This window comes from Chrysochloris asiatica, unplaced genomic scaffold, assembly GCF_000296735.1.
Source record: "Chrysochloris asiatica unplaced genomic scaffold, ChrAsi1.0 scaffold00049, whole genome shotgun sequence".
Lineage (NCBI taxonomy): Eukaryota > Metazoa > Chordata > Mammalia > Afrosoricida > Chrysochloridae > Chrysochloris > Chrysochloris asiatica.
The window spans coordinates 7,062,132-7,084,527 of record NW_006408567.1 but is presented as its reverse complement, the minus strand read 5'-3'; the positions used below and the strand labels follow the sequence as shown (position 1 = coordinate 7,084,527).

At 40.8% G+C, this 22,396-nt stretch overlaps 1 protein-coding gene across 2 annotated transcripts in view; it reads left to right on the top strand.

The window, feature by feature from the left end:
• TIAM1 (T-cell lymphoma invasion and metastasis 1) overlaps positions 1-22,396 on the top strand; it is a 180,944-nt gene that overhangs the window by 138,116 nt on the left and 20,432 nt on the right. For both annotated transcript variants that reach the window (XM_006862526.1, XM_006862525.1), the window contains 6 exons: positions 471-650; positions 1,828-1,896; positions 2,847-2,972; positions 15,023-15,131; positions 20,190-20,369; positions 20,457-20,575. In XM_006862526.1, the coding sequence (XP_006862588.1) occupies positions 471-650; positions 1,828-1,896; positions 2,847-2,972; positions 15,023-15,131; positions 20,190-20,369; positions 20,457-20,575 (783 nt within the window). The remainder of the gene's footprint in view (positions 1-470; positions 651-1,827; positions 1,897-2,846; positions 2,973-15,022; positions 15,132-20,189; positions 20,370-20,456; positions 20,576-22,396) is intronic.

The following is a 22,396-nucleotide window of genomic DNA, read 5'->3' as shown; positions in this document are numbered from 1 at the left end:
TGTGTGTGTGTGTGTGGAGGGGGGGTGGCACTAGGTGCATCTGACTAGTACCTGGCACACAGTAAGTGTTCAATAAGCATTAGCTGTTATTATGGAGTCCTTTGGTGGTGTAAATGGGTAACACAGCTGCTAATGGAAAGGTTGGAGGTTTGAGTCCACCAGAGGTCCCTTGGAAGAAAGACCTGGTGACTGACTTCTGAGAAATCAGCCAGAACTGTGCAGCACAGTTACTACTCTGACACACGTGGGTTTGCCATGAGTCAGGATCGACTTGACAACATTGGTATTGGTATTGTTACTCTGGTTGTATTGAGCATTTAATGAGCTTCCAGTTTGTAGAGCACTTTGGGGAAACATGAGATGTGATTCATCTGTAACAGCTCATTAACCAGAAAGAGCCCATTCAGGAGACAAGGCCCTTTAATGAGGACTAACTGCATCTGCCTTTCCTTTTTCACTGTGCGCTGCAGAGTACAGAACAGGTGGCCGCATTTTGCCGCAGCCTGCATGAGATGAACCCCTCTGACCAGAGTCCATCACCTCAGGATTCCACCGGGCCTCAGCTGGCAACCATGAGACAACTCACAGATGCCGACAAGCTTCGCAAGGTCATCTGTGAGCTCTTGGAGACAGAGCGTACCTATGTGAAGGTAAGACTTGCTTTACTGCTCCTCTGTCCCGCACGGCCAGCCTTCCTCTTCTAAAGAATGCAGTTTGTGTGAATATGCTATTTTTATAACCTTCTCTAGGAGCTCTGGTAGGGTAGTAGTTACGAGTCGGGCTGCTAACCGCAAGGTCCACAGTTCGAAACTACCAGCTGTTTTGCGGGAGAAAGATGAGGCTTTCTGCTCCCGTAAAGATTTACAGCCTCGGAAACCCTATTACAGGGGTCGCTGTGAGTCACTCCATGGCACACTATCACCACTGTCTAGCCACAAAGTCAGTTCTTAGTATGAGGAGTCTTTTGGTCTTTCATATGGAATCTGATTTTTATTATGAATGTGAAAATCATCTATTTTGTTGTAGAGTCTCTGGGTGATGCCAATGGTTAATGTACTTGGGTGCTAACTGAAAAGTTAGGGGTTGAGTCTACCCCGAAGAAGCCTCAGAAGAAAGATCTGGTGACCTATTTCCAAAAAATCAGTCACTGAAAACCCCATGGAGCATGTGAGGTTTTACTCTGACACATGTGGAGCCACGATGATGCATCATCTACTTGACGGCAACTAAGTTTCCTTGTTTACGTATTTTGCTTTAAGGAAGCAGTACAATATAATTGAATTATTGGCTCAAAAAGGAGATGACGATGATTTATCCTCCTGACCTTTCTACTTACGCTGTTGAGATAATAATGCTAAAAATGAATTTGAGTTTGACAAATGAAGATATTATCTTTATAATCAACTTTGAGTCTAGGCAGAATCGCAATTAGAGCCGGTCTTTTTTTTTTTTTTTTTTAAATCACTTCTTCTGACATTTAAAGTAGCTGTGTTAAAACAGTGGGATTGGTTTTTAATTATCTATTTTACTTTGTATCAGAGATCAGCAAATTATGACCCTTGGCCTAAATCCAGCCTGCAGCCTGTGTTTGTAAATAAAGTGTTAATGTAACACAGGACACATGTAGTCTTGGGTTACATGTGTGTTGGAACCAGATTGTTTATGTGGTTGCGATCGAGACAAATAACTTACTATCTGATTTATAGAAAATGTTTTCTGTCTCTTGCTGGAATGGACTTTAGGAATCTAAAGATCAATGTTAACATTTAGGGCATAATCTATTAAAGGCATTTAGATATACTAATGAGATTTCCTTTTGATTTTTAGGACTTAAACTGTCTCATGGAGAGATACCTGAAGCCTCTTCAGAAAGAAACGTTTCTCACCCAAGATGAGGTATGATGGCATTGTCTCAACTTGGTGAGGGTCACATTGCAGTTTTGACCTGAGCGTAAACAGGGAGAGGTGCATACACACAGTACTGAAAGCGTTGGAAATTCATTTATTGTGATAAGTGGGCCCCTTTACTGCCTGCTAAGCTTTTTGAGTCCTGGTGTGGTGCTGTAGGATAAGCATTGGATTGCTAACTTCAGGTCAGAGGTTCAAACCCATCAGCTACTCCTTGGAAGCCCTATACAGTCCACGGGCCGCATAAGACTCACAAAATCACTTGGTCTGGCCCTGCCAAGGCAGTGCAGTTCCAGTCATAATATGTTGTTATTGTTAAGTGCCATCGAGTTGGTTCTGACCCACAGTGACCCTATATAGGGTTTCCGAGGAGCAGCTGGTGAGCTTGAACCTCTGACCCTGTGGTTCAAACAGACTTTGCAGTCCAGTGCATTAACCCACAGCACCACACCAGGACTGCATCATATTAGGGATGAGTTAATTAACGGTTTGACCAAATATATCAGGCTAATTTTTAAGATGATAACTTTGTATGGCCCGCGAATGATGTTATAAATTTAGGCAGAAAAATGTTCCTCTGCCCTGCTGTGGCACCACAGGATAAGCACTCGACCTCCAGGTCAATGTTTCAAACTCACCAGCTGCTCCTTGGAAACCCTATACAGGCTTGCTATGAGTAGGAAGTGACTCAACAATCACTTAATAGCAACAGCAACAACCCCTGCTGTACAAGGTTTTTATGAGAAGAATCTACTGAACAGCTCTTAACAACAACCAGCTCTTTGACTGAGACTTAGAGAGTGTGGGTCTGCCCCTCCCTCTGGTGGTGGGATTATTATCATCATTGCTAAGTATTAATAGAAAAAGTTGGTAATTAAAACTGAAATTCTGAACACTAATGAGCTATGGAATGAATTAAATTCTTTTCCACTTTTTAGCGTGATGTGCTCTTTGGAAATTTAACTGAAATGGTAGAGTTTCAAGTGGAGTTCCTTAAAACTCTAGAAGATGGGGTGAGACTTGTACCTGACTTGGAAAAGCTTGAGAAAGTTGATCAATTTAAGGTAAGCCTCCTCTTTCAAAGAGTGGAAAGTTGCTTCCTAATGTCTAATCATGGTATAACCAGTTTAGTGTGTTCAGCTGCCAACCGAAAGCCTAGATGTTTGAGTCTACCCAGAGGAACCTTGAAATAAAGATTAGTGGTCTACTTCCAAGAAAGCGACCATGGAAAGTTCTTTAGCCCAGGTACTGCTCAGACACATAGGGGTCGTCCTGAGTTCGATTGGACTCCACGGCAGCTGTTTTATTTTTCTAATGTCATTAATGGATTATCAGTGTGAGTTCCCAGCTAACACATCCCAAGTGGCACTGTGCTGTCTTTGGTCAGTTCTTGTGTTTGTGGTGTCTTCAATGGGTTGCCCCAGTAGGGGCCAGTTCTTAAAGGGCATCTGACAAGGTTGCTCACTCACTGTGTTTTGTTTGTCTGGCTGTCAATCAATTTGCATTAAACTGGTACATCTGTTTGCTACTGCTTTGCAAGATGTACCAACCTTGACCTTTTGTTCTGTTTATGACGGGGCCTTTAATACATTTGCTATTAGCAAATTAGACTAGCACCCTAGGTCTCCCAGTAACCAAATTAATTTATCCTGTTCTAGGAAACTTTGCTTAAAAAAAATGCTTATCATTATCCAGAGGAAGACAATCTCCCAGAACACAGTGTCCTCCGACCTTAATGAGGATGTATGACTAGTGTCTAAGTTAGGTTGCACTTAGCTGATTTCTTCCTCCCTCCTAGGCTGGCTGTCCGTTATTGCAGAGATTTCCTGTGCAAAGCTCTCTGATTCTGTGTCCCACATATATTTTTTAGAAAATATTGATTGAAGTACACTTGGCACATAGAGTCCTGGTGTGGCGCTGTGGGCTAATGTGCTGGACTGCAAAGTTGTTTGAACCGCAAGGCTGGTGGTCAAGCTCACCAGCTGTTCTTCAGAAACCCTATATAGGGTCGATATGGGTCGAAACTGACTTGAAGGCGCTCAACAGCAACAATATATATATAGGAAAAAAAAAAAATATATATATATATATGTATGTATATGTATATCGCTACAATTGAGATAATGAATGTAACCATCCACACCCTAGATTTTTCTCTTGCAACTTTGTGGTCCCTCTCTCCTGCCCCTCCCTGTTTCTATCTCCTACATGCCAAACCCCAGACAGCCAAGCTCTGCTTTCTGTCAGTATAGATTAGTTTGCATTTTCTTGGTAATTACTTTAATGGAATCATACAATAGGTACTTTTTTTTTTGGATCCACCTTTACTTATCACAATTATTTCAAGATCCATTCTGCAACATATATTAATAATTCATTCCTTTTTATCCTGGTGTGGTGCTGTGGGATAAAGCACTGGACAGCAGAGTCAGTTTGAACCGCAAGGTCAGTGGTTCAAATTCACAGTCCCTTCTTGGAAACCCTATATGTGGTTGGAACTATGAGTTGGAACCAACTCAATAGCAGTTAGCAACAACAACAGCATTCCATAGTATGGCCACGCCACACTCTACTTATCCTGTCATCTTTGATGGGCATTTGAGTTGTTTCCACTTTTATTTGCTATGACAACTAGAGCCGCTTAGGAACATCTGTATATAATTTTTTATATGGATGCACACTTTGATTTCTCTTGAATACACATACTTTGGAGTGGGGCAATTGGATCACTTAGGAGGGGTATGCTTTATTTTTTAAATGTCTTATTGTGAATTATGCGATAGTTTACATGGGAGAACATTAGCTTTACATTCATCCTATCATATAGCGTTTCACTGCCATGGTTACAATCCCCTCTATGCATCATCAAACAACCAAAGGGTATACCCTGCAAGCCTGCCCTCTGGTCATCAGCACACAATTCTTTTCTCTCTCTCTCTCTGGGTCTAGAGGCCCCAGCGGCTCTATCTGTACACATCATCATCTCTTCCTCCATTGCTGGTGTCACTGTTTCTCTGGGTAGGGTTCTGCACTCCGCTCTTCTCCTTTGATGGCCCCAGGGACCTCTGCTCCTGGACTGCAAAGTCAATCACTCCCCTCCTTTTGCTACAAAATATCTACCTTTACATTTCCAACCCTCACAATCAGTCCTGATAGCAATTATTCACTATTGTACCACAAGGGTCCTATCCCCATCTCCTTTCCTTAGCCCCACCCAGACAGATTGGATACTACTCAGTGGAGAGTCTGTCTTCCTACGCATCCTCTGGATCTAGGCTCCCTCTTGAAAGCTTGTAAGCCAGTCACTTCTTGCCTTTTATTTGTGATTGCTATTGCTTGCCTTTTATTTAGCGCCCCCCCTCCCCTCCATTTTGGGTAGCCAATGTCCAAGTTTCCCATCCCTGCCTACTCTGTGTATGGAGGGGGTGGGAATGATCCTCGCTGTAAAGATGTGTTTCTTCTTTTGAGCTACTGCATTCATAGGTATAGGTCAAGTTCATCAAATTGTATCAGATTATTCTTTTTTTCTCCTTTCTTCTTCTAGCTGAGCTCTGATCATCTAGCCATTGAAGCCATTATCTGCAAGTGTGGGTGTTCATGTGCATATGCCTCACTTCTTATCAGCTGGACACTTCACTTGCCACTCTAGTCTTCTATAGCTATGCCACTGACTCTGGGCCCCAGAATCCCCAGATCTTGCCGTACTGCTGGCCAGCAAGTTCTCCACTCAGGTTCACAGGAGTCTATGGAATGTGGTTAGGACTTAGCTCACAGCTTCATTGCTGTTTTTCCTTCACTTCCCCTTATCGGTGACCAATGTGGTCCCCAGTCAGAGCGCCTGTCTGCTTGTGTATTCCCTGTGTGTCTTAGTCTTGGAAGGGGGTTGTATGCATTATTTTAAAAGAAATTGCCTGGCTATTTTCCAAAGTGGCTGTACATTGTACATTTTCCTCAGGAGTCCTGCCTCATTCTCACCAACCCTGGATATGTTGTTGTTGTTGTTAAGTGCCGTCGAGTCAGTTCCGACCCATAGTGACCCTGTATAGGGTTTCTGAGGAGCTGCTGGTGAGCTTGAACCGCCAAACTTGTAGTTCAAATGGCTTTGCGGTCAGGCACATTAACCCACAGCACCACACCAGGACTCCAACCCTGGATATAGACACTCCTAACTGTCAGCTTGAAGACTAAGGTGCACCTGACCCAAGCCATGGTATTTTCAATAACCTCATATGCATGCAAAAGTTGGACAGTGAATAAGGAAGACCGTAAAAGAATTGATGCTTTTGAGTTTTGGTGTTGGAGGAGAATATTGAAAGTGCCATGGGCTGCCAAAAGAACCAATAGATCTGTTTTGGAAGAAGTGCAGCCAGAATGCTCCTTGGAGACCAAGATGGCCAAACTTCGGCTCTCATACTTTGGACATATTGTCAGGAGAGACCAGTTGCTGGAAAGGGATATCCCATTTGATAAGATGGAGGGTCAGAGAAAAAGAGGAAGACCCCCAACAAGATGGATTGGCCAAGTGGCAGCATCGATGCACTCAAGTGTGGCAACAGTAGTGAGGTTGGCCCAGGACAGGGCAGTGTTTTGTCCTGCTGTGCATAAGGTTGCTATGGGTCGGTACTGACTCGATGGTGGCTAACAATAACAATAACAACAACTGTAGCTTGCTTGCTGAAAGTGAAGAGAACTTAAAATATTTACTGATGAAGATCAAAGAGCACCGCCTTCGGTATGGATTACATCTCAATGTAAAGAAAACAAAAATCCTTAGCACAGGACCAATAAACAACATTCTTATCAATGGAGAAAAGATTGAAGTTGTCAAGGACTTCATTCTTCTTGGATTAACTATCAACACTCATGGAAGCAGCAGTCAAGAAATCAAACGTCATATTGCATTAGGCAAATCAGCTGTACAAGATTTTTTTAAAGTGTTGAAGAGCAAAGATGTCAGCTTGAAGACTAAGGTGCGCCTCACCCAAAGTATGGTATTTTCAATAACCACATATGCATGTGAAAGCTGGACAGTGAATCAGGAAGACTGTAGAAGAATTGCTTTTGAGTTATGATGTTGGAGGAGAATATTGAAAGTGCACTGGGCTGCCAAAAGAACCAATAGATCTGTTTTAGGAAGAAGTGCAGCCAGAGTGTTCCTTGGAGGCCAGGATGGCCAGGCTTCATCTTTTATACTTCAGACAGATTGTCTGGAGGGACCAGTCGCTGGAGAAGGATATCATGTTTGGTAAGGTGGAGGGTCAGAGAAAAAGAGGAAGACCCCCAGTGAGATGGATTGGCAAAGTGGCAGCATCAATGGGCTCAAACATGGCAATAATTGTGAGGTTGGTGCAGGACTGGTCAGTGTTTCATTCTGTTGTGCACAGGGTCACTATGAGTTGGTACTGACTTGATGGCACCTAACAACAACAATAACAACAACTGTAGCCGTTCTAACAGACATGTAGTGGCGTCTCATTGAGGTTTTAGTATAATTTACCTATAGTGATGAATATATTTTTATGTGCTTATTTGACTTCAATATGTCATCTTTATTGTGAAGTGTCTGTCCAAATCTTTTGCCCATGTATTCTGTTTTCTTCTTATTCCATTTTAGAAGTTCTTTGTAAATATTTTCTTCTTCTCTGTGTCCTGTCTTTTCATTTTCTTAAGAGTGACCTTCAAAGAGCAGACTTTTAATTTTCAAGAAGCACAATGTATTCAGTGTTTCCTTTTTGTGTTATGAGCTTGACGTTAGATCTATGAAATTGTTGCCTACATCTAGGTCACAAGGAATTTATGTTTTCTCTAGAGGTTCGGTAGTTCTGGGATTTTTCACTTAGGTCTATGATCTGTGTTGAGTGACATTTTTATATGGTGTGATAAATAGATTAAAATACTTTTTGGGGGGGCATTTGAGTATCTAATTATTTGAAAAAGACTGTTCTTTTGTAATTTTTGCACTGAACGTCTCTTACTCTTCTGTTGGAAAGCAGTTGTCTGTATATAGGGGCCTCATACACTATGACCCACATATAGAAATCTGCCTGCGTAATGTTCGTGTTAGGAACCCTGGTGGCACAATGGTTACGTACTCCCCTGCTAACTGAAACGTTGACTCTCTGTGGGAGAAAGACCTGGCAATTTCTTCCCATAAGAATTGCTATTTATAATTTTCACTCACAGTGACCCTGTATAGGGTTTCTGAGATTATTTATGAAACCTTTGTGAGACCACAAAGTCTCATTTTTCTCCACTGAGTGGTTGGTGGGCTTGAACCACAGACCTGTGGTTCTCAGTCCAGGGCTTATCATATTGTAGCCTAGAGAACCCTATGTTGTTGTTAAGAGCAGTTCTGCTCTGTCACATGGAACTGGTATGAGTTGAAATCGACTGATAATGGCAGCTAGCAATCACAGCTGTATGGTAACTGTATAGTAAATATTAACTAAACAAATAAATGACTTTGGAATAACTAAAATGAGGGTTACAATTAGAGCTTTTCCTTCCTCAACTCTTTGGTTTAATTACTGAGTATGACTGAAAGAATAACGACACTCTAAAGGATCAGACTGCCTCTGCTGATTCTTTCTAAGCAGCCTAGGGTTTTGTAAAGTAAAGGAATAAAGCTAAATGTATTCGTTTCCTTGGGCTGCTATAATAAAATATCACAAACTTTAAAGAACAGAAAGTTATTGTCTCAGAATTCTGGAGGTCAAAACCCTGAATTTAAAGTGCAGCAGAGTCATACTCTTAGGATCATCTTACTATGGGGTGCTGTGCAGTCCGATGCGTGGGACTGCAAAGTCAGTTTGAACAGCAATGTCGGTGGTTCAAATTCACCAGCCACGCCTCGGAAACCCTATACAGTGTTGCTGTGGGTCGGAACTGACTCGACGGCACTTGACAACAACACTGCTATATTACCTATACAGTAGCTGATCACATATTCAGTGACAGTATCCAAACAAGGTCACATTCACAGTTACTAGGGGTTAGGATTCAATCTCTTTTTTTTTTTCCTTTCTTAGTGATGTCTTTGCCTGGTTTTGGTATTAGAGTTATGCTGGCTTCATGAATGAATTCTGGAGTTTTCGATCCTTTATTATATTCTGGAATAGTTTAAGTAGAATTGGTATCAGTGTCTCTCTGAATGTGTTTTAGAATTCAGCATTAAAACCAACTGGGTATGGACTTTTATTTATTTAAAATGATTTGATCAATTTGTTTTCTTGTTATTATTGTTAAGTGCTGTCAAGTTGGCTCCGACTCCTAGCGACCCTGAATAGGGTTTCTGAGGAGCGGCTGCTGAACTTGAACCACCAACCTTACAGTTCAAACTGACCTTGAAATCTAGTGCATTATCCAACAGCACCGCACCAGGACTCCTTTGTTGTTAGACTATTCAAGTTTTCTGCTTCAGTCTTTGTTAGTTTAGGTAGGTTGTGTGTTTCTAGATATTTGTCCCTTTCTTGTAGATTTTCCAATTTATTTATGTATAATTCTTCATGCTGCTACTGTTTAATGCCGTTGAGTCAGGTTCTGTGGCTGTAAATCATTGCAGGAGCTGAAAGCTTCATCTTTTTCCTCGAAATGGCTGGTAGATTTGAACTGCTGACCTTGTAGTTAGCAGCCCAACACTACCAAGTCTTGATAGTATTCTATTATTATATCCTTTTTGTTTTAGTTGTTCCTGTTGTGATGTCATCCATATCATTGGTACTTGAATCTTTTTGTCTTTTGTTAGATTTGCCAATTTTTTTAGTCTTTTCAAAGAACCAACTTCTCATCTTATTCTTTTTATTGTTTTCCATTTCATTTATTTCTGCTCTAAACTAATTTATTTTCTTCTGGTGGTTATAGGCTTACTCTCTTGCTCTTTTTCTAATTCTTGGAAATACTGGATTAAGATGTTGATTTTGGTTCTTATTTTACGATGTGTGCATTTATTGTCATAAATTGCCCTCAGCACTACTTTTGCTGTGCCCCAAAGGTTTTGGTATATTGTGATATAATTCTCATTTGATTCAAGGAAATTTGTCATTTCATTTTTTATTCAGTAGTTTTAAACAGGGTGTTATTTAATTTCCATGTGTTTGATTGTTTCTCCCTTGATCTTTCTATTGTTGCTTTCTAATTTTGTATATTGTGGTTTGAAAAGAAGTTTTGTAGTATTATGATGTTTTTAAAATTTATTGTGGCCTAACATGGTCTATTCTGAGAATGTTCCATGTAAACTGGAAAAGAATGCACATTGTGCTATTGTTGGGTTGAATGCTCTGTATATGTCTTATGAGGTTAAGTTGGTTAATTGTGTTGTTTAGTTCTTCTGTATTTGTTGAATTTCTTTCTAGTTGTTTTGTCCTTCATCAAAAGTGGTATATCAAAATCTCCTACTATTATTATGTTATTGTTGTTAAGTGCTGTGGAGTCAATTCTGACTCATGGAGACCCTGTATAGGGTTTCCAAGGAGCAGCTGGTGAGTTTGAACCACTGACCTTGTGGCTCAAACTGACCTTGGGATCCAGTACTTTTATCCCACAGCACCACATGAGAACTCCTACTATTATTATTATTGTAGAGTTGTCTGTTTCTTTCTTCAATTCTATTAGCGTTTGATTTATATATTTTGAGGCTTTCATTGGAAGTTAGATATTTATTATAGTTGTTTTCTTGTTCACTTGACCCCGTAATCATGATATAATGTCCTTCTTTGTCTCTAAACTGAATGCTGGTTTTTGTCTTAAATTCTATTTTATCAATGATAAAAATGGTCATTCCTGCTTGTTTTTGATTGCCATTAGTTTGATATATTTTTTCTATCCTTTGATTTTAAAAAAAATTCTATTTCTGTCTCTGTGTGTCAGATGTGTCTCTTGTAGTTAGCATACTGAAGGATCTTATTATCTTATCCCTTCTACTTTCTGTCTCTTGAATGGTGCATTTAATCCATTTACATTCAGTGTATGTATTGATGGGTATGAATTGATTGTTATCATTTTGCTGTGTTTGTTTTTGTGGTGCTGCTGGGTCTCTGTTCCACATAAATTTCTGCTCTGAGTTCATTTTGTTTATGGGTTTTCTTTTCATTTTCTTCATGACTGTTGTGTTAATGTTTACTATATCTTTCTGATTTTCCTTTTTTTTTATGTGAAGATGTATTAATTTTCTTTACAGTTGCTCTGTAATTTATTAGTTTTGTTCTCCCATTTGAAACAGCCTGTTTGAAAGTGTGGATTATTACTTGCCAACCCTTACATATATCCTGTAGTGTTTGTGAGGTCCAGAATTAAAATGGGATAATGTAGACAGTATTTATAAACTTAAACTGCTAAGCACAGGTAACTTATTCCCAGCAAAGATGGGAGAGAAGCAGAAACCCTATCGAAATCATTAGGACAAGCTAAGCCTACTATCATGGGTTGTGTCTCCAAAATAAAATAAGTCTGTTTTATCATGAAATTTTCTTGTGTTCTTCATAATTTGGAAGTTCTCTATTTATACTATTCCCTCTTTTTACTTCATAGTTGACTTCATTATAAGTTGATATCTCTGGTTTCCTGTTTCAGTCTTGTAGCTTTGTTTTACATATCTCAATTGAGTTCTAGGAGGTTTTTTTTATGTATGTTAATCTCAGATTGTTGTCTGCTGTTGTTGGTTCTTGGTCCAAAGAATACCCTTTAGAAATTTTTGTAAAGTTGGTCTGGTTATTACAATTCCTTTAATTTCTGTTTATCTGGAAATGTCCTAATTTTGCCATTATATTTGAAGGACAGCTTTACTTGGCTACGATTCTAGAGAGGGAATTTTTTACTTTCAGACTTTGTATAGTGATTCCCTTGTCTTCTTACCTGTATGGTTTTTGCTGAGAAATCAGAGCATAGTCTTCTTGGGTTTTCTTTGTAGGTAACTTCATTTTCCTTTCCTTGTTTTTGGTTTGGGGAAGTCTGATTATTGTATGCCTTGGTAATTTTCTATTGAGATCTATCCTGTTTTGGTTTCCTTCAGCTTCTTTTATACTTTTCCTTTTTCATGATGATAAGGAAGTTTTCTTCCAACAAGTCTAACAATTTTACTGTTTTTTCCTGTTCTGGAATTCTGATCACCCATAAGTTATTCCTCTTAATGGTGTCCTACTTAACTCTTAAACTTTCTTCAGATTTTTTCTGATTGTTTTTCTAGAATATAAGTATTGAAAGATTTAGACACTCACTAATTCATGTTTCCATTGCTTTGAATCTATTATTTTGCCTGCCCTTTCATTGTATTATATATTTCTGAAATTTTAATATGTGTCTTCTGGATTTCTAATTACAAGTTTTATATTGTTTCAGAATTTGTATTTATTTTGTCTGTTTGTTCTTGCAGTATTTTCCTGAAATCCTCTAAAGTTTTTTTCTTTGTTCTCCTTGCTTTCATTGATCTTTCTGTCAGCTCTCTGAAGTTACTTAAATATTTATTTATTTTTTAATTCTTTCTCAGTTAGTGCCATTATCTTTTCTTCCAGAGAAACATTATCTGGCTCTTTCCTCGAGGCCATTTGTTTGAGTCATTCTCTTATTCTTCATATGAGATAAAATTGTATGTTGTCTCCAGGATATTGTGGTGGTGTCATGTTTGTATTTAACTGATGATTGTATGTTAATATGTTTTCATCAACTGTCTCATTTGTGTGTAGTTAGAGAAGGGGAAGCATGTGCACTATTCTGTGTTCACACCTGTCACACACTGGTATGGTTCCCAACCATGTGTTTCTGAACTCCTAGAGAGCAGGATCTGGGCTGGAGTAGATGAGGGTGGGTGTGCTGGCCACACCTCTGGTCATCAGGGAATAGTGTGGAGAGTCAGACGGGGTGGGGTGGGAATCACACCTTTCTCGTGTGAATCTGATCTGTCAGGCCACTTTCTGTCTCCAAAGCTGCTCACAAAAGTTTAAGATGATTGCATTACCTATAACCGGCCAGCCAATGGTCAGTTAGTCTCCCTCTCTCACTGTCCCTGCTCAGCATTTTCTCCCAGCAAGCACTCAGTCCTCACTTCTCTATCCTTTTCTCTGAGGTTCAGGATTCCAGGATTTTCATCTGTGTCTGTTTCATCTGGTCTCTTAAATCTTTATTGTAAAAGGTCCGTGTTGCTTGTCTGCCTAGTTTTGCCATTTTGCCTGAAGTTCAGTCTAGATGAGGAGCTGAACTCAGTCTGTTTTGAGGGACACAATTCAACTCATAATAATAGAACATGTGGGGAAATGATTTAGACATCTAACTAGGAATTCATGTGGTTCTAAAAAGTGTTTTTTGTTGTTAATAGTCTACCAGAATTCTCTGAGGTGTTCATTATATAAATTGAACTTTTGGGAATCCAATTTATCACTCATATTCTAAAACCTATTTCCTTGCATGTAACCTAACTTTTAATTCTAAGCATAAGAAAGCAAGTACTTCCTTGAACTGAATATATGTAGTCTACAGATAGCTTAGAGACAGCATCACAGCAATGTGCAAGCCACCACAGTATGACAAACTGACCAATGGGTGGAGGATACACACACATATAATTTATGTATATATTTGTTGTTTATACGTATGTTGGACTCCTGGTGTGGCGATGTGGGTTAATGAGCTGGACTACAAGGTCGATTTGAACCACAAGGTTGGTGGTTCAAGCTCACCAACCACTCCTCGGAAACCCTGTACAGGGTCGCTGAGTCAGAACTGACTTGATGACACTTAACAACAATAGCAGTATCAACAATACATATGTTTGGCATCCTGGTGTGGCACTGTAGGATGAACAGTTGATCATAAAAATGGTTTGAACCATAAGGTCAGCAGTTCAAGCTCACCAGCCACTCCTTGGAAACCTTATTATACAGGATCTCTATGAGTTGGAACCGACTCAGTGGCACTTAACAATAACAACAATACATATGTTATCTCTATTTATATGCATATGTTATCTATCTATCTATCTATCTATCTATCTATCTATCTATCTATATATGTTGTTGTTAAGTGTCGTTGAGTCTATTCCAACCCATAGCGACCCTTTCTCTCTCTCTCTCTCTCTCTCTCTCGCTATATATATATATATAGGCACACACACAGAGACATAGTAATATATATATGTGTGTGTGTGTGTGTGTGTGTTAAGAAATATAATCTTGGAGGCGTATTAAAGTCATAATGGGAACCTCCAACCAGTTTTGATCTTCTGGGGACAGGACTGTGGACTAATAAGACATATAATGTCCAGAATTGAGCATCTTTCTTTCTTTAATGATATTGCATACATTCTCATGTGCTCTCTGTTAGAAGAGAGATATGTGGATTTTTTATTTTTTTGAGGGGTGGGTATGGGCAGAGGTCGCAATGGTGTATACGGTTAACATGCTCAGCTGCTGATTGAAAGGTTAGAGGTTTGAGTTCACCCAGATATGCCGTGGAAGAAATACCTAATGATCTATTTCTGAAAAATCAGCCTTTGAAACCCCTATAGAGCATAGCCAAACTTTCATTATAAGACAGTATGATGACCTTGTAAAGAGTTTCCAAGGGTTTGAATCTTAATCTTTATGGGAGCAGAAAACCTCTTCTTTCTCCAGCAAAGTGGCTGATGGGTTTGAACTGCCAGCCTTGCAGTTAGAAGTCCAGTGCTTATCCTGTAGCACCACCAGGGCTTCTGTCATACACCCTGGGGACAAAAATAGGGGAGGTGATTGGTTGGAAATTTCCTGTCTTTGTTTGATTTGTCAGTTCAATCTCCCAATGGAACCTAATGAGAGTACTCTCGAGCTGTGTATGTTTTCCAAAATGGCATATATACATTGTCATCAATACTTAACTTTCCAGATAGAACATAAAGACACAGGCCTGGGAAACCAGTGGTGTCTAACTATAAATACTGAGAAGATAAACTCTTGTATCTGGTACAAATTTCTCAGCCACGTGCCTTCTCCTAGATAGCCTTAGGAAGATCCGTGATCATAGACAGGTATCGGTGATGTGACTTGTAGGAATGGTTGGTGGGTGTGAGCTTCTGATGCACCCCACAGATATTTGTATATAAACCATGAAAATTAACAAGTGAACTAACTGTACTTTGTCTTCTCACACCCAGAAAGTGCTGTTCTCTCTCGGGGGATCCTTTCTGTATTATGCCGATCGTTTCAAGCTCTACAGTGCCTTCTGCGCCAGCCACACAAAAGTCCCCAAGGTTCTGGTGAAAGGTAAGGCTGGTGTGTCTGGGTGGTGGGTGGTGGGCATGTTAATTGGTGATTCAGATCATGGCAGACTTAATGATGCTGATAGTGTAATAGTGGTGGTTTTGTGCCATTGAGTTGGTTCCAACTTACAGTGACCCTGTATAACGTTCCCGAGGCTACAAGTCTTCATGAGAACAGCAAGCCTCATCTTTCTCTCAAGGAGCAGCTGGTGGATTTGAACTGCTGAACTAGCAGTTAGCAGCCCAGCATATAGCCTGCTATGCTACCATAATTCTTTAATAGAATTTTAGAGTGCAGCACAAAAACGTGCAAAGGGGACTTGGGAATGTCCTTGTCATTTGCCTAGCTCACTTTAATTAGGGGCTTTTGAACATGTCATTGGTGTGGCAGATAGTGTTCCAAGAAGCCACAAATATGGGTTCTAAGGAACAAAATACTTTCATGTCTTGAAGAGTGTGCCAGATCTACTTTGTAACAAGGAATGCATAATGGGCACTGAGGAAGGAAATGCACTCAGAATTTGATTTAGTAGTTTTGCCAGTTTTCTTTATAATGAAAGTTTGCCTCAGCTGCATAATTTTTTATCAGAGTTGACATATCATTTTGTAATTATATAAAACATAGAGGCGTTGAGAAATTGCTGCTTTAGTCCAACTTGCCATTAATTTCTGTAATAACCAACCACACTACATATACCTTCTGATGGAACAGCATCTTCACTTGACCTATTTTCATCACTAGGAGTATGATAGTAGTCATGGTGTGGTGTTGTAGGAGAAACGGTGGATTGCTAATCACAAGGTTGGCTGTTCAAACTCACCAGCTGGAGGCTTCCTGCTTCTGTTACAGCCTCAGAAACCCTATACTATGAGTCCCTATGAGGTGGAATCTACTCGATGGCAATGGTTTTAGTTTTGCCTTGTTGTTAAGTGCTATTGGATCGGTTCTGACTCATAACAACCCTGTTTAAGGTTTCCATGGAGCGGTTGATGCATTTGAATGGCTGACCTTGCAGTTCAAACTGACCTTGCAGTGTGGATCTCTATAACGCATACTAGGACTCTTGATTTTGACTTTCTTGTTTGTTGTTATTGTTGTTGTTAAGTGCTGTCAAGTCAGTTCCAACTCATAGTGACCCAGTATAGGGTTTCTGAGGAGCAGCTGGTGAGATTAATCTGCCAACCTTGCAGTCCAGCACAGTAACCTACAGTGCCACACCAGGACTCTTTTGTTGTTTAGCTGTATAATAGCCACCACCATTACTAACTATTCATGGTATTTTCTTTAGTGGCAATTGTATTTTGCGCAGGCCAGAATACAATTTTTATGTTTGCAATCTCCTTTTCTTAAGTGCTCTAAGGATGTGACAGAACAAGCAGTTGTACTTCCATGGTTAGTCTGTGATGGTTGTGATAAGTATGGTGATAGGTACGGTGGAACATGTGAGAGCCAGAACTTGATGGGACAGCCTTGTTTTTCCAGCTATAGCCTAAGTTTTCATGGACAGAATGCAGCTTGACTACATTTCTTGAGCTTGTTTCAGTGGGGAATTTTTGAGTTTTTCTTTCGGACAGTTTTCCACCTTACACAGGTTCCAATTTTTGCAGGTTTTATTGGAAAAGGATTAATGAAGCATTTGTTTGGTTAACAGTGGAGTCCATAGGAAGTTTGATTTCAGAGAATCTCTAGAACCTAGAACGGGACCGACTTCTCCTTAATACCTCACTGTGGCTGCCATATAAGGAGCTGCTGATCAAGTCCCCGAACATGTAAATAGTTTACCAAATTGTGTGTTCTCATTGTATGCCGAGGAGAACTGGCTTGAGTTTATTTTAAATCCATGGTAGGAAATAATTAAGGAGTCCTGGCGATGCTGTAGGTTATGTGTTGGAACTGTTATCTACAAGGATGGCAGTTCAAACTCACCAGCCACTTCATGGGACAAAGATGAGCCTTTCTGCTCAGACTGAGAACCACAAGATTGGTTCAAATACACCAGTTCAAATACACCAGTTTCCAGCTGCCCTTGAAAACCCTATATTGGGTCGCTGAATCAGAACCAACTTGACAACAACAAAGATTCATAGTCTTTGACCCTCTGTAGGGTTTCTAATGAGTCAGAACTGACTTGATCGCAATAGGTGTGGTTCTGGTTTTATTTGGTGGGACTCTGGTTAAGTGATTAGATGCTACTCATGACTCTTCCCTGTGCAAAATATAATTGCCACGAAAGAAAATTTCATGAATAATTAGTAACGGTGGTGGCTATGATACCATTGTAAAAGACAGATGTAGCCGTCTACTTCTGAAGATTACAGCCTTGGAACCTCCTTGGTGACTTCCTGTCTGTCATTTATAGGGTCACTATGGCTTGGAATTGACATGATGACAGTGGGTTTGGTTTAAGTTTTTGGTAGGAAATAGGGTATTTTACAAAGTTCACAGGAAAATGAAGTTTTTTCCATGAACGTTTTGAGGTCCCCTCGTATTAGAGTCCTTGGGTTAATGCACTCTGTTGGTAACGGAAAGGTTCAGCCTGAGAAGCCAAGGAAGAAAGCCTCAGTGATCTACTTCTGAAAAATCAGCCCTCGACCACCCTATGGAGCAGAGTTGTATGTGGACACACATGGGGCCACCATGAGTCAAAGTGGACTTCAGAGCAACTGGAAGGAAATGGTAGTGCAGTGCAGGTGTTGGATAGCCAAAGGGCCCGCTTCAGCTCGTGACAGACTGAATGCTGGTAATTGTCAATGACACAGAGTTCTAGTTGTAAAGGGGACAACCAATGTAAAGGGGACTTGGGAATTTCCTTGTCATTTTGTCTGACATAGACCAGAGTTTCACATACACTGCAGTTTTCAAAAGTTTTTTTTAAAGTACTTTAATTGGATGCTAATTGTTATTAGGGACTCCTGGTGTGGCACTGTAGGATCAGCGCTGGACTCTGAACCACAAGGTTGGCAGTTCAAACCTACCAGCTGCTCTTTGGAAACCCTATACAGGGTCGCTATGAGTCAGAACTGACTCTACAGCACTTAACAACGATTATTATTAACAAGAGCACTTTACTTTATAGTGAAATGATAAATTATAGAGCAATTTGTGTTATTTTCTTCCTTTCAATTTGATTAAAGTCTTCCCCAGTAGAGTTTCTTAATTCAATAGTATTATTATTTGCACCTGTAAAGTATTATAGGCTGTTTCCAGAGTATCTCTCAACAGTAGGTATGACCCAATTTCTCCTAATTGGCAAATGTGCAAGAGAATGTAGTGAACCCTTGGAGAACAACCGAAGACCTATGTACGACTCTTCCCTGGTGCATAGCTAGGTGGGACAGGATTGGTGCTCTTGTCCCAACAAGGTATTGTGAACCACACACCCATAGCCATAGTCTTGCACCTGAGGTTTTGGGGGCGATCTCTAGGTTCCTTCTAGATATATGGATCCATACTTGGGATGCCTCATAGAAGCCATAGCTTCCCCATGCACCACCTATGGGTCAGGCCTAGCTTCCTTGGAGTGTAGGTCTATTGGTCACCTTACTCCAGACCTCCTTTCTCTTCAGGGAGCTCTGATGCTGAACCCTTGGAGTGCGATTCTTCTTTAGAAAATACCATTTGCTGTAGCGCTGAGTCTGCCTTACGGTGATTCTGTGTATTCCAGAGTAAAACTGTGCTACATGGAGTTTTCCAGGACTCATTTTTCAGAAACAGATCACCAGGCATTTCTTCTGGGGCACCTCTGGGTTGGACTTGAACCTCCAGCCTTTCAGTTTACATCCATGGGCCTTGACAGTTTAATGGGATCTCAAAAGGTCAAAAAGATTGTGGTCCTTAATGAAGTCTTTCCCCCATGACGATTTTCCATAATTGAATAAAGATTGTGAGATGAGTCATTTCCTAGTGTCAGGATGCTACCTTATTATCACATCTGGCCTTGGCTGTCTCACCAGGGGAGGATGGAGATTTGTATCAGCTACTGTTCTTGCTGCTTTGTAATGCATGCCACTGATAAGGCACTTTGATATGCTGTCCTTCCCTCCTAACTTTTCAACATCACTCTTCTCCCTCCTGTAGCATCCATCCTTAGTCATGTCTTCGTATCTGTCCACTGGCAGACATCTCTGTGCTTTTTGGGGGACCTGTAACTGCTCAGGGCTGCTTTTCTGCTGAACAGCGACAGAGATGATAGCATGCCCAGGTTGCATGAGGTCATATATAAGTTTCTATCTGTGATGACTTGGCAGTCCTGGCCAGCAGGCCCTCCCCCACGGATGCTAATAACCGGTCGACCTGAATTAAGGAGACTAGATAATAAAAGGAACTCACAATGGGAGATCCAGCCTCTTTCCACTTACCTGAGCTATGTGCGGTTCCTTCTATATTGGTTCTTTTTTTCCTGCCTTTTCTCCAAGGAGGTTCTGTTGTTATTAACTGCCATTGAGATGACCCCCAGAGGAAGTGCTGCCCAGTCCTGCACTATCCCCAAGATCATTTGTAGATCAAACCCTTGTGATCCATAGGGTTTCATTGGCTGATTTTCCAAAGTAGATCACCAGGCCTTTCTTCCTAGTCTGTCTTAGTCTGGATACTTGGTGGAAATCTGTTCAGTATCATAGCAACAGGAAAGCCTCCAGTGACAGAGGAGTGGTGGCTATTCATGAGGAGTACCAGGCAGAAATTAAACTTGGGTCTTTTGCATGGACGGCACGAATTCCACCCCAGAACCACCATTGTCCCCATTAAAGTAGTTCTGCTGGCAGTGAAAACTGAAAGAGAAGGAAGACCAGGTTGAGGAGTATGAACAGCAGTCCCTGAAAAAGCCAGGTTGTAGCATTTATAAACTCTGTTATCTTTCACTCAGCACGAACACATAAACAAGTCAACAAATAAATCTGACTGACAGACCCTTCCATCTGTGCCTCTGAACATCCCCATTAGCCCCTGCAGACCATTCTCTGTCAGTCCTATAAAGAGGCATGTTGGGAAAAGTGAGTAAAACTGAGAGAAGGGACTCATTTGGGCGTTCCCCTCTGACACCCTGTATTTAAATGGTTTCAGCTAAGACAGACACGGCTTTCAAGGCATTCCTGGATGCCCAGAACCCAAGGCAACAGCATTCGTCCACACTGGAGTCTTACCTCATCAAGCCCATCCAGAGGATCCTCAAGTACCCGCTCCTGCTGAAGGAACTGTTTGCCCTGACGGACGCAGAGAGCGAGGAACACTACCATCTGGATGGTGAGCTTGGGGCTGCACGAAGGTGCCTCCCTTCGCCTCCCTGAAAGTTTTCAGTAACCTCCTCATTCACCCTCCATTTCCTTCTAGTGGCCATCAAGACCATGAACAAGGTTGCAAGTCATATCAATGAAATGCAGAAAATCCATGAAGAATTTGGTGCCGTGTTCGACCAGCTAATTGCTGAACAGACGGGTGAGAAAAAAGAGGTAAGGGCCTGTCTTCTTCTTGGGGTACCTCTCTGGAAAGCCGCATTTGGTTTGGTTTTTAACATGTTGTTGTTAAGTGCCGTCAAATGGATTCTAACTCACAGAGACCCTATGTAGGGTTTCCGAGGAGCAGCTGGTGGGTTGGCACCACCGGCCTTGTGGTTCACAGTTGTACTTACTAAATTTGACTTGTTATTAGTAAATAAAATAGTTATGGAAATAATGTTTGTTGGTGGATCTTTTATCACATAGTCAAGGCTAAGACATGAATTTTCTTATATAGCAGATGTGTTTCTGATGCTTACCACGTCACCTGGAGGTTTTGTTCTCTGTAAGTGTGAGAATAAACTTCTTTTACCATAATTTGAATTTTAAGCCCACCAAAACATGTACTTAAAAGAGACAGTAACAGGACAGAAACAGTGAGAAAGAACTATGAGTCTGAGCCACTGAGAAGGGCTTACATAAACGAAAATGTGGAGATGAGTCAGAGGGAATTCATACATAATAATGTTCATTAATGCCGCCATACATACACTCCAATTAGATCAGAAGTTTGTACTCATTTCCACATTAAAAAAATAAAAAGTCTAGAGAAGGACGGAAAAACACTATTGCTGTATGTGGCCAGAAGGATGGTTAGAGGCAAAGGGGTGGATAGGATGTGGCTGTTTAGTCTACATGAAAGAAAACAGCCTCATCTTCAGAGGTATAACGGGTTATTATCCAGGCTTATTTTGACATCCACAATGAAACATACCATGGCTTGGATCTGGCACACCTTAATCCTCAAATTAAGCAAATAGGTGTTTGCACAAGATCTCTGTAAAGTGTTGAAGAGCAAAGATGTCAGCTTGAGGACTAAGGTGCACCTGACCCAACCCATGGTAATTTCAGTAGCTTCACATGCATATGATAGTTGGACAGTGAATAAGGAAGACTGTAGAGGAATTGATGTATTTGAGTTGTGGTGTTGGACTGCCAAAAAATCAAACAGATCTGTGTTGTAAGAAATACAGCCAGAATGCTCCTTGGAAGCCAGAACAGTAAGACTTTGTCTCTCATACTTTGGAGATATTATCAGGAGGGACTAGTCTCTGGAGAAGGATATCATGTTTGGTAAAGAGGAGGGTTGTAGAAAAAGAGGAAGACCCCCACTGACATGGATTGGCACAGTGGCAGCAGCAATGGGCTCAAATGTAGCAATGATTGTGAGGTTGGTGCAGGCCCAGGCAGTGTTTTGTTCTGTTGTGCATAGGACCACTGTGAGTGGATACCAACTCGATGGTGCCTAACAACAACATGATAGAAAACATGTTTCTTAACTGTGAAAAAGATAGTTTTCAGGAAAAGGCAAAATCATGGCTCTCATACAGAGGTAGTCATAATGAACACTTAGTAAAAAAAAAAAATTCTTTTACTCAGATGGTATGTATGAAGAGACCAGGCAAATATTCAAACGAAAAGTGAAAACAGCACTGATTTATGTTTGGTAAAGGAATGGTGAGATCAATTGTAAAGGAGGGAGACTCGTTTTCCCATTGCAGAGGAGGAAGCCAATGAGAGAATTGACTTGTCTGTCAGTTACCTAGAAGGAGTCTTGGTGGCACACTGGCTCTGTGCTGAGCTACTAACTAAAAGGTCAGTCATTTCAACCCACCAGCTGCTCCATGGGCAAACATGAGGCAGTGTGCTTCTGTAAAGATTACAGTCTTGAATCCACATGGGAGATGTCCTATCCTGTCAGACAGGGTCGATACGAGTCAGAATCGACTAGGCGACAGTACCAGTTACAGCTTTTTCCCACTATCTCAAAGTAGG